This window comes from Salvelinus sp. IW2-2015, linkage group LG23 (genome assembly GCF_002910315.2).
Source record: "Salvelinus sp. IW2-2015 linkage group LG23, ASM291031v2, whole genome shotgun sequence".
In the NCBI taxonomy this organism is placed as follows: Eukaryota; Metazoa; Chordata; class Actinopteri; order Salmoniformes; family Salmonidae; genus Salvelinus; species Salvelinus sp. IW2-2015.
The window spans coordinates 670,966-688,938 of record NC_036863.1 but is presented as its reverse complement, the minus strand read 5'-3'; the positions used below and the strand labels follow the sequence as shown (position 1 = coordinate 688,938).

The 17,973-nt window shown below is 43.3% G+C and overlaps 2 protein-coding genes across 3 annotated transcripts; one reads left to right on the top strand and one right to left on the bottom strand.

Moving 5' to 3' along the window:
• The first annotated feature begins 2,482 nt into the window (after window positions 1-2,482).
• Window positions 2,483-3,989, top strand: LOC111950231 (gastrotropin). The gene is made up of 4 exons (XM_023967648.2): window positions 2,483-2,693; window positions 2,947-3,122; window positions 3,662-3,751; window positions 3,862-3,989. The coding sequence occupies exons 1-4, from the start codon at window positions 2,498-2,500 to the stop codon at window positions 3,910-3,912; spliced, it is 513 nt and encodes a 170-aa protein (XP_023823416.2). The 5' UTR covers window positions 2,483-2,497; the 3' UTR covers window positions 3,913-3,989.
• A 1,631-nt stretch (window positions 3,990-5,620) lies between these two features.
• On the bottom strand, window positions 5,621-17,135 carry LOC111950056 (cyclin-J-like). Of its 2 annotated transcripts, none has more exons than XM_023967387.2 (6): window positions 16,833-17,135; window positions 16,083-16,184; window positions 11,267-11,477; window positions 9,556-9,855; window positions 9,262-9,421; window positions 5,621-8,951 (listed from the first exon to the last, which is right to left on the bottom strand). In XM_023967387.2, exons 2-6 carry the CDS (start codon window positions 16,149-16,151, stop codon window positions 8,465-8,467), a joined length of 1,227 nt encoding a protein of 408 aa, XP_023823155.1. In that variant the 5' UTR covers window positions 16,152-16,184; window positions 16,833-17,135; the 3' UTR covers window positions 5,621-8,464. The 2 variants fall into 2 exon arrangements, with proteins under 2 accessions (XP_023823155.1, XP_023823156.1); XM_023967388.2 differs by lacking the exon at window positions 16,833-17,135 and adding an exon at window positions 16,670-16,777.
• Between the last annotated feature and the right edge of the window lie 838 nt (window positions 17,136-17,973).

Below are 17,973 nucleotides of genomic sequence, written 5' to 3'. Positions count from 1 at the left end.
CTTCATACTCATCGTCGGCATTTCTACTGGGGCAGTTCTATCTGTCCCTTCAAAAAAAAATACAAAATTCAGAGCAACACTCAATGCATTGCGTTAAACATAAGTCACTGCAAATTCACCAGGAAGGGACTCTAGTAAAAAACTGAGAGCAAACACAATATACAGTAAAATTCCTGCAATGACTTTGAGCAGTCTCCTSTTACTGTTCAAACTACAACAAATGGCACAATCAATGGCTCAAGTCCTTGGTGTAGCCTCAGCTTCAGGATTACTGGGTGGTGCAAGGGYTTTCAAAGTCCTAGGCCATAATTGCAAATTTGTATTTTTTTCTCTTATTTTCTCACATTGTTTGTATGTCTCCATAGAATCCCCAAWTACCAGAAGGTCTATGTATGCTACAGTTTCTCCGTTTCTGAAGACAGGATCCCAAAAAACGAGGGGTCATATCAGCTCTACCATTTCTGTCATCTACATAAAAAGTGTTTGAATGGATCAATTGTAGAAATACAATGCAAACTACTGTATATCCCTCATCTGTGTTATTCAATCGATACGGGGTTTTTGTATTTTTTATAGCAGCTCTGGCTGTTGATCAAACTGATAGTGTTTGGTCAACAGCGTTCCCTCTGAAAAGCACCGTCAAAGCATCTCAGCAGGAAATACCGTTGGGGCTGGATGGGAGATAAATTATTTGACTAGGCAGCTGAACTACATTTTGAGTTGAGGAAATGTGGACATATTCAAATAGTTTATTAGTACTTTGCAAAGAAATCAGACAGATACAATCACGCCACAGATACTAAGGTTTGAGAGCACAAATGTGACATACTCCTTGTTGAAAGACCTTGCAGATTGCATWCTATGGAATATGAGAATACAGTATAGGCCATATTTTATGGACAAAGACAGTTAGTTGTGTCAGTTGTGTGAATTACAGATTATCAATAAGAGAGAGCACCTACTTACTTCTGATTTGTATTACATTTGGCAAGTATTACATTTGTCATTTTATTTAACTAGGCAAATCAGTTAAGAACACATTCTTATTTTACAATGACGGCCTACCCCGYCCAAACCCTCCCCTAACGATTCTGGGCCAATTGTGCAACCCACCCTATGGGACTCCTAATACACAGCCGGTTGTGATACAGCCCAGGATTGAACCAGGGTGTGTAGTGACACACTGAGATGCAGTGCCTTWGACCGCTGCGCCACTCAGGAGTCATTGGTAAGGTGTACTTTGAATTAGTATGGTGCACAATAAAAGTTGATGTTTCACTGTGTTTTACATTCTTCAAACTGATTCAACCCTGAGAGGGGAATAAAATTATTTGGCTCAGCGCTGAAGGACACTGTTGAGCATACAATCATGAAAGAGGTTTATGTTTTCTCATGGCATAGTACAACAACGACTCAAGTGATGAAATCAAAGGTGACACAGTTTAAGTCAATGAGTAACTGATACCCGAATAGACTTAGGAATGACTTCGTCTCACTGTTGTAAGCATTTCAAATGAGCATTTAAAAAATACAAATTATTAGAGCATTACGTAAATCAAGGAAAGATCAAAAACATGGGCAGAAAGCAACAGTCTTGTGGCTTGCATTTTGAAAAGGCATACACCAGTAGAGATTATATGATGAGCAATGGGTTTTACCCCTATCACTTAAGGGTGTTGACCTAGAGTATGTGTTGCTTCCTCAAAAACGACTTTAGAATTCTGAAACATACACTGTGTGTGTGTGTGTGTTAAGAGATACTCTGAGTAGTGGAACACTGAATTGCATTGGTGTGTGAATTTCTGTAAAAGGTCTGAGGCTAGGTGTGCTTTCCCATGTGCTCGAACTCACTGTCCACACCTGAAGATCATCKCTGGTGTTGTGGCTGTTGATCTAAAGAGCTTACTGTCCTTACATGAGCTTACCTTGTGTACTGCCAATTCCCAGATCTAGCCTCATCACAGCTTTGCAGGCCCTTTTGTCAAGAGTGGAAAATGCACAGTACACCTCTGTGGCTGTCCATAGGGGGTTACAACAACACTCCCAYTGACAGAGGAGAACTAAACAGGCAAGACAAAATGGTGGTTGATTCACAGAGCCTGTTTCATCTCTATGTAAGGCAGCCTTAGGGGCCTAGACTGAAGCAGTCYGTAAATTCACAATGTGATTCACCCTTTACTAACAAATTAAAAAAGGAGTTGTACGGTACAATCTTGTCCACTTTTCTGAGGCACTTTGGACCTCTATGCTGCCATTTGATGTAGTATTGAAATATTGTTCAAAGTTAAATCTATTCAGTCGGGCTCACGTCTGGTTGTGTTGTTTAAGGGCTTAACATTCGGTGCAGTGGGTATTTCAKCATAGGCTACTATACTATGTGGAAAGGTGAGTGACCCCATGGTCACCAGCTCTCTGATGACTCGCCATATTACCCAGGTGGCACCATAAATGTTTATGGTGTAGTTATGGTAGTGCTGTACCAAAAGTGTCATGAGAGATGGGTGGAGATGGTGACTGTGTGTATTTAAAGAGGGACAGGTTGTCACTCAGTACCTTACGCTTCCCTGCTTGCCTTGGAATTGATTTTTCGCTCACCTCTCCTCAACCCATCAACTCTCTGTACAACATGGCCTTCGCTGGAAAGTGGGAAACTGAGACCCAGGAGGGATACGAAGAATTCTGCAAGCTCGTTGGTGAGGCATTTACTCAATCTTACTAGCCTAGAGCCTATAAAAACTATTTGTCTTGACATCTGGAATTAACTTGGATTATGCAATGTATTGAAAGGGATGTAATCATATTCATTGGTGATTAGCAGCGTCAGTGTGGAAAAATGACAGTGCTCAAACTGGGCTCACACGTATGATAGTATGTGATTCAAAACACATATGATTCAAAATAGCCTCATTACCCCCAGTCTAACTATATATTTTGTTGTAATCCAAGGCATCCCTGATGACATCATTGAGAAGGGTCGCGACTACAAACTCATCACTGAGGTGGTGCAGAACGGCAATGAGTTCTCATGGTCCCAGCTCTATCCCACAAACAAGAGCGTCACAAACAAGTTTGTAATTGACCAGGAATGTGACATGGAGACCATCGGTGGGAAAAAGTTCAAGGTAAAACATCTCTAGATCAGAAATTAGGGAGTTTTGTGCCGGTGTCTGTTGTGTAAGCTGCTGTAGTATTTCCGACTCAAGTCTCATATAGTCAGTAGTCAGGGTCAATAGCCGTAAAGATGACATTRGGACAAGAGAGACAGTTATCATGTGTATATTGACATTCAAATTCGCATAATGAAATCTGCAGCAAGTTTGTCTAATGTTTTGGAGGGTTTGAATAGCAAAGCGAAGATCAGAAGAGCGACAGGTAGCCTAGCAGTTAAGCATGTTGGGACAGTAACCGAAAGGTTGCTGGTTTGACTCCCCGAGCTGATTAGGTGAAAAATATGTCGATGTGCCCTTGAGCAAGGCACTTAACCCTAATAGCTTCTGTAAGTTGCTCTGGATAAGAGTGTCTGCTAAACGTCAAAATAAATCTATGTCTAGGGGAACTTGGATGCATGTATTATATGACATCTAGATCAAACAAACTGAGGTTGTTTGTTGAATAAATGACAGTATGAATAAAAAGCATTTTTGGTGTCCATCCATTTCAGGCCACCGTTACAATGGAGGGGGGCAAGCTGAGCACGAAATTCCCCAAATACCACCACACATCTGAAATCAGCGGAGGAAAGCTGATTGAGGTAAGAGTGGCACTTTGGCAGAAGATGYTGTTTATTAGGAGAGAGAGGATAAAATAAGTTTGGGCAGTTCCAAGTGATGTTTAATGTCTTTCCCTCCCCCCCCTATTTAGACCTCTACCGTGGGCTCGGTCGTGTTGAAAAGAACCAGCAAGAAGATGTAAAGATATTGTGACRGTGTTATTAACAACAACAACTCTAACTGAATAATGAGTCAATAAAATGAGACTGCACTGGCCAACTTGTTGTCTTTGTCTCAATGTCTTTCTTACGCTTGATGACATTTGCCACATATAATGGGTAKAGGAAAACCTCAGTCTTGCCAAATGTCACTATGTTTATCCTGGGACAACCACTGGGGGCAATCTATCTTTAAACACAATACAAAATATACAGTAGTAGTAACTTTCAGACTATTTGAAAGGTTGAAATAAGTCTTTATCAAGATTTGCTAGAAATGTTCAAACCCTATAACATCAAGATTAAACAGAGTGTAGAACAGAATGTGGAATCGAGTTTGATTCTCATTCCACCATGACAGATGTACATTGAGTTTTAGTATTAAACATTAACAAGCAATCAATAGGTTTGTGCCTCACTCTTATTTAGCCGTTAAGCTCTCTGGGATAGACACAATAAAATGCTAAGCAGCGAAGAGGATGTCTCGGGTGAGTGAGTGCCCCTGGGTAAGCCGAGGACTATGCTAGCCAACCCCTCCCCCCTCCCTGCTTTGTAAACAAAGCTAGCGAGAATGATCCATTACCCAACCCCCCTTGCCCACCCCAGCGTCCCCACTTCAGTACCCCCTACCAAGCTGTCCAAAGAAGGGGGGCTACTATAACCTCTCACTCACTTTCCTATCATCAGTGATCAACTGAAATTAGAGGACTCTTATTTTTTATTTAACCTTTATTTAACTAGGCAAGTCAGTTAAGAACAAATTCTTATTTTACAATGASGGCCATATCCAAAACCTAACCCGGACGACGCTGGGRCGATTGTGCACTGCCTTATGGGACTCCCAATCACGGCTGGTTGTGATACAGCCTGGAATCGAACTAGGGTCTGTAGTGACGCCTCTAGCATTGAGATGCAGTGCCTTAGACCACTGCGCCACTCGGTATCCCCCAATCATGGAAACGATGGTGAATGAATACAGGCCACAAAGGATGATGTTACAAAACCTCTCAGAAAGGCTCTGAAAAGTACCAGGAAAAAAACAGCTGAAACAATCGGGGGAAAAGCTGCCTTTATCGTATATCGGTCTTTCGTCGTAKAGCTGACAGGCAGTCTTTGCATTGTTCCTGAATTTAATTCCTGTTGTAGTTTAACTAAAACTCTGCTAAAAGACCCTTGAACTGAGTATCTCTATACACAGAACATCCTATGCATTGCTTCTATCTCAAGAGAGACTAAAATGTTTTCATAATTCTTCATCTGCAATGATTCTCCACACATAGTTTCTTCTTTACACTTAATCACATTGGTCTTTTCATTGTGAGACACAAATCCCCGTTACGCCTACAGTATCGATAGTCTCCAGTGTCTTGACTTCATTTGTTTAGTGGCAAAGGGAGGGTAAACATGAGGGATAGGAATCTCCTCCATTGTCTTGAGGTCTGTAGAGGAAGGGAGGGAGCGTCAGGAGAGACCGGGGTGAGGTTACTGATCTAGAGGGTGGAGCTAATTGGTAGAGCCCACTCCTCTCACCCCCATTGAAGACCTTTTCATGTGCAATGAGTTGAGACATTCATATTAAACTATTCCCCRTGGGGTATGCTAATCGACTTCAGAGAGGTTTGCAATACCTCTAGCTACGCATATTCTCGACAAAGACCAAAAACAAAGGGTGGAGGAACGATACTGCCAGACTGGATTTTTTTATTTTTTTATTTGCACCTCATTTGACAGAGTAAACACTGTTTTTTGATTCCCTTCCRCAATGTGCTTCTCCTGCACATAGCTGTAATCATTGTACCATTGGAGTAGATGTAGTTGGTCCACTTGGATTTCAAGTGTTGAGGCTACTAGGTGGTTGCAATGTACAACATTTTCATTTAAGGTAAAGAAATCCACTGCCTTTAAGCAGTTAAAAACACAAGTACTAAAAAACATTAGCGGGAAAAAAAGAGACCTTTAAAACATTAGATGGCGYTGTGATTGAAAGTAGTCTTATCTAAAATGACCAACCGTTKGGATACAGATCACACAAGATACAGTACACTGGTCTTTGATGSTGCATTGAKCTCTTCATCTATTCCAACAAAACACACAGTTAACAACAAAAAACACAAGATAAAATAAATGTACATRAAATATAAAATGTACAAACATTTGGTCTAATGATAATAAAACATAGGTTGCACTATATATTGAGGTAGGTCAAAGTTAAGGTACGCAGAAGAATGGTTTTGTTATCTGAGACCCACTAAACTAGAAGTCTATGGGTTCTTTATGTKATTTGTCAGCAGTAGTGGAAGCAGACAAACATTGTGGTCAGGATGTGATCAGTGGAAAATATTTAATACTCTATAAAAAATTTAAAAAAGTCTTACCCCATCAAACCTGAGACACGGACACTGGACCCACGTGTACTTGGCTAAATGGTAACAGCATGTCTGGCCTGCCTGGATTTAGACCTCACTAAATGACWGCGTCYTGACTCACGATACAAACGTCAAGCTCACGTCGTGTTCACATGCTAGTCGGGATTAGGAAACTCTGACATTTCCCACTTGCTAACTGGTTGTAGTTATACACATGCCGCATTCAACCAGTTAGCAAGTCAGAAATGTCAGGAGTTCCCTAATTCCGGCWAGCATGTGAACACGAKGTGAGCTTGACGTTTGTATCGTGAGTCAWGACGCTGTCATTTAGTGAGGTCTAAATCCAGGCAGGCCAGACACACGGAAATATTCCATGTAAGCGTCAAAGAAAAAAAGTCAAACTTTGTTATTTTGCTTCTGTTCTTCAATTGTCAGAGATATTCCTACTGACATTCAATGGGTCGTATCCAAGGTAACCAATAAATCACAAAACATCTTATGGTCAACTATAATTTTGCTCATTTTATAGGATCTCATTTTTGGTGCCACTCCATCCATCTGACCCAGCAAGGTGAATTTTACAGCACGTTTGTTGTAATAACACGACAACCCTGGAGAGTGACTGAGGTAGGACATCAGTAGTTGTATGTGCTAATCAAAGTTTATTGGTCGCATACACAGATTTGCAGATGTTATCGCGGGTGCAGCGTAATGCTTGTGTTTCTAGCTCCAACAGGGCAGTAATGCAGAACAATATGATGGATGCGACAAGATATCCTGTGCAGCAACATTCTCATGGCGTCATTACCTGCTCAAGGTGTTTGTGACAATGAGAGCAGCAGAAGCTGTTCCAGCGAGGGTTGTGTGACTGGCATGGGTTTCAGTCAAAGACACACATATTAAATGGTACCAGTCAGGAGAATTTACATGACAACTGAGGAGAAAGCGTGGCTTCGCCCCCCTCTGGAGACGAGCTAGTAAAGTATCACTTCCTCCCCTGTGGTTGATTTGCTGAGAGGACAGATGTGTCTGTTCCCCTGGACACCAGGGATCCATGCCTGCAGTGGCACCAGAACAGCAAAACAAGACGGAGTCTACTCCCGAGTTGCACAGTGGTCTAAGGCACTGCATCTCAGTGCAAGAGGCATCACTACAGTCCCTGGTTCGAATCCAGGCTGTATCACATCCGGCCGTGATTGGGAGTCCCATAGGGCGGCGCACAATTGGCCCATCGTCCTCTGGGTTTGGCCGGGGTAGGCCYTCATTGTAAATAAGAATTTGTTCTTAAAACTTACRTGCCTAATTAAATAAAGGTTACATAAAAAAATAAAACACKYGCCAAGGACAAKGAATAGAACAGAAATCTCAGTGAGACATCTCTCCTACATTACAATACACACGTCTTTAACCAGTAGAAGTTAAACACAACATAAAAAAAGGAATTAATTGACACAGCTGTTAAAATACAGCTTCCCCCCTCCCAAGTAATCCATCTAACACCCTGATATATGGTATTGTTCATGTAAACCAGTSGTTCTCAAACCTCTCCTCAGGGACCCCCAGCCGTTCCAGGTATTTTATTTATTCTAGAGCTAACACACCTGATTCAACTTGTCAACTAATCATCAAGCCCTTGAATAGGTGAATCAGGTGAACTAGTTCAGAGCTACAACAAAATTGAAATGTCTGGCGGTCCCTGAGGAGAGGTTTGACAACCACGGATGTAAACAATACCAAAGACAGACCACTTGCATGATCATAAAGCCATCATTTTGTTTAAGGCAGCAGCATTGAAAGATACTAGAATAAAAAAAACAGATGTCCCACATTGAGAGAAATMGTGTGGAAGCAGGGAGTCAGAATCACAGTCGATATCAGAATCACATTGGCCATACCAGCCTCACAGTCTCTCAGCATAGATCAAGCAGTCATGTGAAAGGAACAGAACATACTGTATGTAAACAACTCATCACAAATATTGTGTCATTTCAAATAGTTAGGACCTTTGTTAGGTCAAAACCGCAGCAWTATCTGCGTTGACATTGCTTCTTCCTTTTGGTTTCCTTCGTCCTTGGTGGATGAGGTCAGGACAMGTGGAGGAGGACAGGGAGTCAGGACAGGTGGAGGACACCGACTGGCCCAGGTTCAGTTCGTCCTCCCTCTCCTGGCGTCACCTGTCGAAGCAGCCTGCTGTGAAGGTGTGATGGGAGCCCAGGTAGCCTCCCCCGTAGGACAGGCCGAGACAGTGACGGGGCTCTGCAGCAAGGACCACTTGCATGGAGATGGGTCCCTGGAGGGGCAGGGAGGAGCCCAGTCCTGAGGTCAGGCTGGGGAAGGCYGGGAAGGCTCCCTGAGAAACCGAGCCTGAGAGGAGCCCTGTCTGGTGGGACTGGAGGTAGTCCTGAGACCCAACAGGGCCTAGAGCCTGGGACTCACCTAGCATGTGCATCTGGGAAACGGAAGTAGAGTGCTGGGTGAGGTGCTGCTGGTAGCCACCTGTCTGGAAGAGCAGCTGCTGGGAGCCAGAAGAGGGTTGTATCAGGGTGGAGCAGGAGACTGTGGAGGGCGAGGGATGGGCCTGGGGTTGGTGAGGGCTCTGGCCAGACGGAGAGTTGGACGTGGATTTGTTGGCCTGTTTCACATCGTTGTCATGGGCACTACAGGGAGGAAAAGAGTGCAAATCATTACTTGATGACCTTTAGCTGATGGACATAAACATCAATATACAGAGGAAATAACTAAGGGTCAATGGTATTGACAGTATGAAAAAGCTGTAGAATATTAACCTTGCATTAACCCACCACAACATGAAGGAAAAGTGCATACATGGGAAGAACACAACACAAACACAAAATCTGCTGACTTTAGACATGGCAGACGATAAATGAAGTCMAGGCAGATGGCCGTCAGCTTGGTTTGTGGCCAGATGAATGTGGGTGTGCAGCACGTTATGTAAAGCAGTATTACAGCAGCATCAGCTTTATGCACTGGGTGAGGTGGTCCCAGGAGTATCCGGTGAGCAGGCGGAGGACGGTGGTCCAGCTGGGGGTGATCTGGAGACAGATGCGGGACGCCGCAATGCAAGCTGCTGTCACCTGGGACGGCCGGAAACCCAGGAAGGCATGGTCTGGGACACACAGACACAGATCATCAGTTACATTTACTCAACAACGGATGGCCCCACTAAAYAGGAAATCTGTCTTGCCCATTAAACCACCCACTGCTGTCACTATGAACTTCCACTCCTAATCTCCTCCTTACCTTGCAGTGAGACTTCCAGGAAGTAGTGTGTGTATTTGTCCATGAAGGCTCTGGTCTTGTTGAGGGAGGAGAGAGGCCAGCCGTTGTGCAGGTCTCCGTCCTGTACAGCAGCATGGAGGTAGTAGTCTATGAAGTGTGCTGGCGTGGGCATACACAGGTTCCAGCCAAACGTCTCTAAGAGAAGCAGCTCCATCTTGACCAGATCCTTCTCTGTCAGTGACAGGTTCAGACTGCACATGAAGCCCAGAGAGTTGAGCTGCTCCAGCTTTGGCACACAGTCCTCCTTCTCCTCAAACTTACCTTATAGTGAGTGAAAAAAAAATCAAACACATGTTATGGGTCGTGTGAGAAAATACTGAGTGTGCTCAAAAGACTGCTTATAGATGTATAATTCATAACACACACACACACACACACACCTCCATCTTCCCTTTCACTGGTCACAGCTAAATCCTCATCATGCATATCCCCCTAGAGTCAGATGCTCTAACAATGCAGAAGCCCTGACCTCTGGAGACCAATCCTGGGCACTCAGGGAGAGGCCCTTTCAACAGATCAGTGGAGGGTGTGTGTGTTTGAGGGGGCAAATAATTACCCCACTTTTCATTTTTTAAGTCATTCAACATTCATGCATATATTCACCCCAGCAACATTCACTGAAAAGGCCCAACAGTACTTATTAACGCTTTTCTGTTTGCAAAATCATCCCCGCAGCCCTTCCTCTCTCAGAGAGGTGCAGGGGTAATCATTGTTCCACAACAGAAGGCAGAAACAGCCCTAAACAATGAGACCTCTCAATCTAAAACACAAATGTTGTCAATGTCCACGGCAACCCTGTCCACGGCAACCCTGTCCACGGCAACCCTGTCCACGGCAACCCTGTCCACGGCAACTGTTCCGTTAGTCATCTATTCTCTAGAAGACATCTATTCTCTAGAAGACATCTAATCTCTGAAGTCACCATTGTGATTGTTCTCTTCAACAACTTTAATTACTACGGCGCAGGGCAGGGTTGTGGGTAACGCAGGGCAGGTTGTGGGTAACGCAGGGCAGGGTTGTGGGTAAACGCAGGGCAGGGTTGTGGGTAACGCAGGGCAGGGTTGTGGTTAACGCAGGCAGGGTTGTGGGAACGCAGGCCAGGTTGTGGGTACGCAGGCCAGGGTTGTGGGTAAACGCAGCCAGGGTTGTGGGTAACGGAGGCCAGGAGTTGTGGGTAAACGCAGGCAGGGTTGTGGGTAACGCAGGCCAGGGTTGTGGGTAACGGAGGCCAAGGGTTGTGGGTAACGGAGCCAAGCACAAGGGTTGTGGGTAACGCAGGCCAGGGTTTGTGGGTAACGCAGGCCAGGTTGTGGTAACGCAGTTCTACTGGTTTTTACATGTGCTAAGTTCTCATTGGTGACTGACAGAGGTCTGGGGAGGCCGAGCTCTTATACACACAGCTCACACTAAACACAGCGCCTCAGACAAACCACGCAGTCACAGGCTGCTCCACGATACCCACTTTACTTTTTCACATCAATTATAATTCAAAAACATATATACACGTGTAGTTGAAAATGCCGCTTTCTGTACAAGAGCAAACAACCTACATCTGTCCTTGTAAAGGAAGGACCTTATAACTGAAGTACTTGTCACTATGAGATGACATGTTCTAGAGGGTAGTCTTACTGCTGCTCCGTCTTTACCGGATCGACTGTTGCTGTTTGCTTACTGGCTAGGAGGAGACAGGAGAGGGCGATGACGTAGAGTTGGCGGACTGCCACGTCGTAGTGGTCCATAAACAAGTCCAGGAGGTAGACGGCCAGGTGGCGAGCCGCTGGGCACAGCTGGTAGCGGTTACTGAGGACAGCCAGCAGGTCAGAAAAGTAACGCCGCATCCTGATCTGAGGAGAGTGGGCCTTGTATGTAGGCAACTTCAGCTCCTGAGGAGAGGAGACAAGGAGAGGAGACAAGACAAATGGGTGGCACTAAGGATATTGCACAGTTGAATTGGGTATACAGAAAACAAACAGCACTGTGTCAGGAGGCATGTAACCTACAAGCTCTCACAGTCTCACGTCAGAATTAGACATTCGTCCATGTTTCTCAAACGTCAAATTTRYAAGTTGTTTCAAACATCAAATTGACGAAGTGTTTAAGGTTAGGCATTAACTCCACATTGTTAAGGTTACGTTTAGGCATTAAATCTGAACAGTTAAGGCAAAGGTTTGGGATAGGCTTGATAGGCTTAAAACAAAAATATAAAAAAACTACTTTCTTTCACTGGATTCAAACATGCAACCTTTGGAATCAGAAGCAGATGCTTATGCCCATCCATCATCCCTTTCCACAAAGCCCTGGCAAAACCAAAACCTCCTGGAAGGTAACAGAGCCCACTGTAGTCCCTAGTGGCCGGTTTCCACCTCATCTCCCCGACGTCCTCAGACATGGACGGACGTCGACTTCTGACTTGTATCACAGGTGACCTTGCCGATGTAAGAGCATGTGCCAAAGCTCCACTTCAAAATGTGAAGAACTGACAAGAAGTTGCAACACATTCTGGACCATGGGCCTAAAAGATTACTCAATATATTACGAATTAGTTTTATATTTTTTAGAACTAAGCGACTTGTTTCTCCTATGCCTTCCAGACCCGTCGCCAGCTATAAAWGCTTATTCTTCACGTAAATTGTTAATATTAATGTTGGAGGGAAATTAAATATTAAAATAACCCACTAACCTGTATTAAATATGTTATGGATCATTAAAAAAAAAATGCATCCCACAGACGTGTGAACAACCTATCCTATTTCAGACCTGGAAACAGTGACATACCTATCTCTATTTAATTCTGTGTCTGGCAAGGTCACTGTTGCTAGGCAAAGGAAGACACAGAGGATCCAAATCCACCTCTTCCATATATCTCCCATCTATACGTAGCTCATATTCAAGGAGTCTGTTGTGGGAACCAGGGAGTCTCCCATGGTTGTGCAAGCCCAGCCAGCCAGGCCACATGTCTCACAGCCATCTGTCTCCCTGGGGGTGAGGGGCTTGGGACTGACCCTCTGAACACAGCCTTTTGTAGAGCACGGCTTTCATTTAGGGAATTCTACAGCTGCTTCTTGATCAGCTGAGGGCATGGTCTTGATATTCTGCAACACGTAGTTCCAATTGGGTCAACATTCTCCTGTCTTCTAGGGTGGGGCGATACTTGGGGAGACCTCTTCTACGATATGCCAATTCAAATAGATATAGAGATATCCGATATAAATTGTTTTGCACCATTAATGACTAGATAATTCTAGACTGTGACATTTGTCATCTTATTTACGATATTATAGTCACATTCTCATGAAATAATCTTAGTATGTAATATTAGTTCTGATATTTCTTCATTTTTATTTTGGGGGATTTGTGTGTATTGTTAGGTATTACTGCACTGTTGGAGCTAGAAACATAAGCATTTCGCTGCACCTGCGATGTTCACGCGACCAATACAATTTGATTTGTATGCCGAAGAAATAAGGCTTAATTAACACATGTAGACCTCTTTTTCAACACATTGACACATCCTAACTGATAAAACTGTACTGTTTTTAATCATAAAAATAAAAGAAAGTTATTTGTCACATGCACCGAATACAACAGGTAGACCTTACCGTGAAACGCTTACTTACAAGCCCTTAACAACACAGTTAAGAAAAATATGTACTAAATAAACTAAAGTAAAAAAATTAGAACAACAATAAAAGAACAATCATGGAGTAAAGTCCTGCACATCACAATATAAAGGGGGATACCTAGTCGGCAGTCCAACTGAATGAAAGGGGGATACCTAGTCGGCAGTCCAACTGAATGAAAGGGGGATACCTAGTCGGCAGTCCAACTGAATGAAAGGGGGATACCTAGTCAGTTGTCCAACTGAATGAAAGGGGGATACCTGGTCAGTTGTCCAACTGAATGAAAGGGAGGATACTGGGTCAGTTGTCAAGCAAACTGAATGAAAGGGGGATACCTGTCGGCTTGTCCAACTGAATGAAAGGGGGATACCTGGTCAGTTGTCCAACTGAATGAAAGGGGATACCTGGTCAGTTGTCCAACTGAATGAAAGGGGGATACCTAGTCAGTTGTCCAACTGAATGAAAGGGGATACCTGTCAGTTGTCCAACTGAATGAGGGGGATACCTAGTCAGTTGTCCAACTGAATGAAAGGGGGATACCTAGTCAGTTGTCCAACTGAATGAAAGGGGGATACCTGGTCAGTTGTCCAACTGAATGAAAGGGATACCTAGTCGCTGTCCAACTGAATGAAAGGGGATACCTAGTCAGTTGTCCAACTGAATGAAAGGGGGATACCTAGTCAGTTGTCCAACTGAATGAAAGGGGGATACCTAGTCAGTTGTCCAACTGAATGAAAGGGGGGGTACCTGGTCAGTTGTCCAACTGAATGAAAGGGAAATACCTAGTCGGCTGTCTAACTGAATGAAAGGGGGATACCTAGTCAGCTGTACAACTGAATGTATTCAACTGAAATGTGTCTTCTGTATTTAACCCAACCCCTCTGAATCAGAGTGGTGCGGGGGGGCTGGCCTAAATTGACATTCATGTCATATATCGTCTTGCACTTCACAATATATCGTCAATGTCAAATATTATGATATTGGATTTGTCGTAATATCGGCACAACCCTATTCTGAAACGCAGTTCAAATTGGGTCAACATTCTCCTGTGCAGCATTCTCAGTATTTAATTTTCTCCAGGGCAGTGGGTGATATGACTTTGAAAGATTCTGAAGGGTTTGATGACATCACACTTACAGGAAATTCTTGTCAAATTGTGAAATGGAATCTATTAATGAATTGGTCATTCAAAACCACTAATATTATTGTTCCACTTTCAATTTCAATTGTTTTACTTCAACCTTGTGAACTGCATTATCGTAAAAATGCAATTAGCAATGCAGCAACAAACTAGGCATACAACCCGGCAGCAGCAAACTGTGACTTTTTATACAGAGAAGCTCTATTAATACACTCAACAGGCTTTGGTGAGCACGGAGGACACAGGTAGAGAGGCCTCCATAGCAACGGTCTGTGGGAAAGAATGGTTTGTGCAATTTATCATACTGTAACCCTGCAGATGCATCAAAGCACTCATGAAAAACCATCCTTGTGAAAAAGCACCTAGATTACAGCTCTAATGCAACCATTTGCTAAAATATTTATTCCATGAAGCCTGTCAAATTCTATTTCTGAATAGCTGCTGATAAAAATCAAATCTTGCCAGTAGTAGCCAGCTTGTAAATGGTTTTAAACTAGAACAAGGGCGGTGCGAGTGTAAACATCAAAGCTCTGGAGATTGCATTCCTTCACGATGACCAAGTAATGTCAGTATAAAGTTACACATCACTTCAGACCCATTATCTGTCGGTTGCACTTCAGCCCCCTTATCTAGCTACTGGGTAACAGGCAGGACAAGAGGAACTTCAGATCTAACCAGGGGCGCAACTTTGGTMMMYGGGGGGGGGGGGGMGGYGYCATCATTATTTTTCATCCAGTCAGATTAACAGCCTCCCCGACACTCGGAGGCGTCCACATGGTCCTAAAGCACACCGTTGCCTCATTTTGTATCACATTCCAAAAATGCAATTTCAGTATGTGGACGTCCCCAGTGAAAGATGCGCCCCTGGATCTAACAATGTTGAGTCTTTGGCAAGAGAGCAAGATCCTAAATTAGCATAAAAGCAAATGCTCCACATACAGCCAAAAAGGCTTCCACTTAGCAGCTCCTACAGGAAGTGGGCATGATATACAGCCGTGCCATAAACAGGAGACAAACACAAACAGCCACAACAGAGCCAACAGGGTGAGTAGAGTCGTCAGGTCCTCAATGCTCTCTAATCCAGTCAACACAGACAATTACAGTCTGCCCTGAATGTACCCCCCTCCACCCATTAACCCACTTCACAGATCTTCTCTCAGCTCAGTTGGCTGCATCAGCTCATTTGGACYGCATTTGCACACAATAGCGCAGCCAATTTGACTAATTACAATTTAAGATGACTGATCAATACATCTCTATTTGAAGCCGTCTTCGTTTTTTTTTATTGTTCACAACCATTAAGTGTCAATCCCTGATAGGTCGTGGAAATCCTGAACTACAAAATATAATGATACCACGGGGTCAGATAAATGACATCTCTTGGTCTTAGTGACACTTAGTGGCTGATATTTTTWGTCAGATCTGATGTGAAAAGWTCTGGGATGCCTGTCTAAACACAGCCAATTGTAGGCAAGGCTGTGGTAGAGGTTCTYCTAACCAGACAGGGAAACTACCTCAAGCTTTATGGTTTAGGACCAAGCTTCAGAGGGGCACGTGACATTTCACACCTCAGCACCAAAGACAGTAAGTKGTAACAGGAATAGATTAACTCACTACTGGCAAATAAAATACACACACGTCATTTTCTGATGGTATTTGTGAAATTCAACTAAGCACCATGTTTTCTGTGGATAAAAACCATCAGAGAATCAGAATGAGACATTCACCTTTATTCGTAGAGACTGGTGGATGTCTGCAGCGAGCTGGCACGTCCACCACTGCTCCTCCCGCTCCATCTTGCCAGTGGTGAGTTGTGGCCACTGTCCACCCTGAGKAAAACGTCAAACAGTGCCCAGAAACACATTAGGTACCTGTCCGATCTACATCAAGGCAAACTTTGGGAAACTGACAGGTTTAACTTGAATTGTTGTATGATTTTATGTGTTATGGTATCCAAATCATTTGGATTTGCTGCAAAATAATGCACTCAAACTGACTAACGTTACTCAGATTTTGTTCCGTTTTTTTTATGAAGTAACGTTAGGGTAGCCAGCCTAGTGTGCCCTACTTGTATGTGCGCACTCATTGATTTCAGATACTATAGCGTATTGCTTATTGTACAACAGTTTTCATTACACTTAGGTAAATTCAAAAAATATGTAAGCTAGCTTACAGCACAGAAATGTAATTAAAAAAAAAAAAGCGAGCCCCTCACATTCGCCATCTGTATTGCACAAGGCATGCTCATGTTCGGATACATTGTTTATATTCGTGCTTATAAATTGTTACTAATCTACCACGCGTGGCAACTCACCTCGCCACACTAGAAAGTTATGGTGACCAATCGGATATTTCTGAGAATTGTTCTACACATGACGACTGTACCACAGTGCATACTGGAAAGAGGTTGGAATGGTGACAACGTGCAAAGCTAGTCACATGTTGGACTTGTAGGCTAGTATCCACTAAAATGTTACCTTTTAACCTGTTTTTACCACTGCAACACTCCGGAGTCCCGAACCCTTTGTTTCAGACCAGCAGCATTCTGATTAAAATCTTCGCCGACAGTTTCCCTACACCTTTAAACACCTTCAACAACAGAAAAATAACAGCAAAAATAATAAACRCCTAGTCTAATCGTCACAGATCCATGAACTCAAACCCAAAGAATGGTATGTTGAGTTTGAATTATATTTTTGTTCGACGCCCCTCTTCATTCACCCCCTGTGATGTGTTCCCGTCAACTCAATGGAACCTGGTCCGACAACCACACGCTGTTCTCCCTGTTGGTACCGTGGAGAAAATCTWGAATGGGGAGGGTTTTGACAGCGCCCCCCAGACAGCATTCAACTAAAATCAACTTCTGGTGGATATTCRATGTAACATCTATATTATACTTGTACATTATTACAGGATTTGAACTAGTGTTTTATATTCTGGGAAGATCAGGGCAGGCCTATATGAAATGACAGCATTAAGGCTATTGAGTTTGACTAATGCATGTTGGTGGTGCAGGTCATATAGGCCTTCTGGACATAAGAATCTATAGGCGATATTTGTGAACTAGAGAAATGATCAAAACCATGTGTAAATACAATCAGATCCAGCATGTAGAACAATGGCATTGACCACAGTGTGATCCTTATGCCATCTCTCTGTTTGACCAACAGGTGGCACATGAACTCAACTGCTTGCCATGGACAGTTGTGTAAAAGTACTTAAGTAAAAATAATTTAAAGTACTACTTAAGTCGTTATTGGGGGTATCTGTTACTTTATTTTATGATTTATATTTTTGACCACTTTAACTTTTACTRCACTACATTCCTAAAGAAAATATACTTTTTACTCCATACATTTTCCCTGACACCCAAAAGTACTRGTTACATTTTGAATGGCTAGCAGGACAGGAAAATGGTCCAATTCACACACTTATCAAGAGAACATCCCTGGTCATCCCTATTGCCTCTGATCTGGCAGACTCACTAAACACAGATGCTTAGTTTGTAAATTATGTCTTAGTGTTGGAGTATGCCACTGGCTCTCGTAAATAAAAAAACAAAAAAAATTTGCCGTCTGGTTTGCTTAATATAGGGAATTTGAAATGATTCTCTTAAGT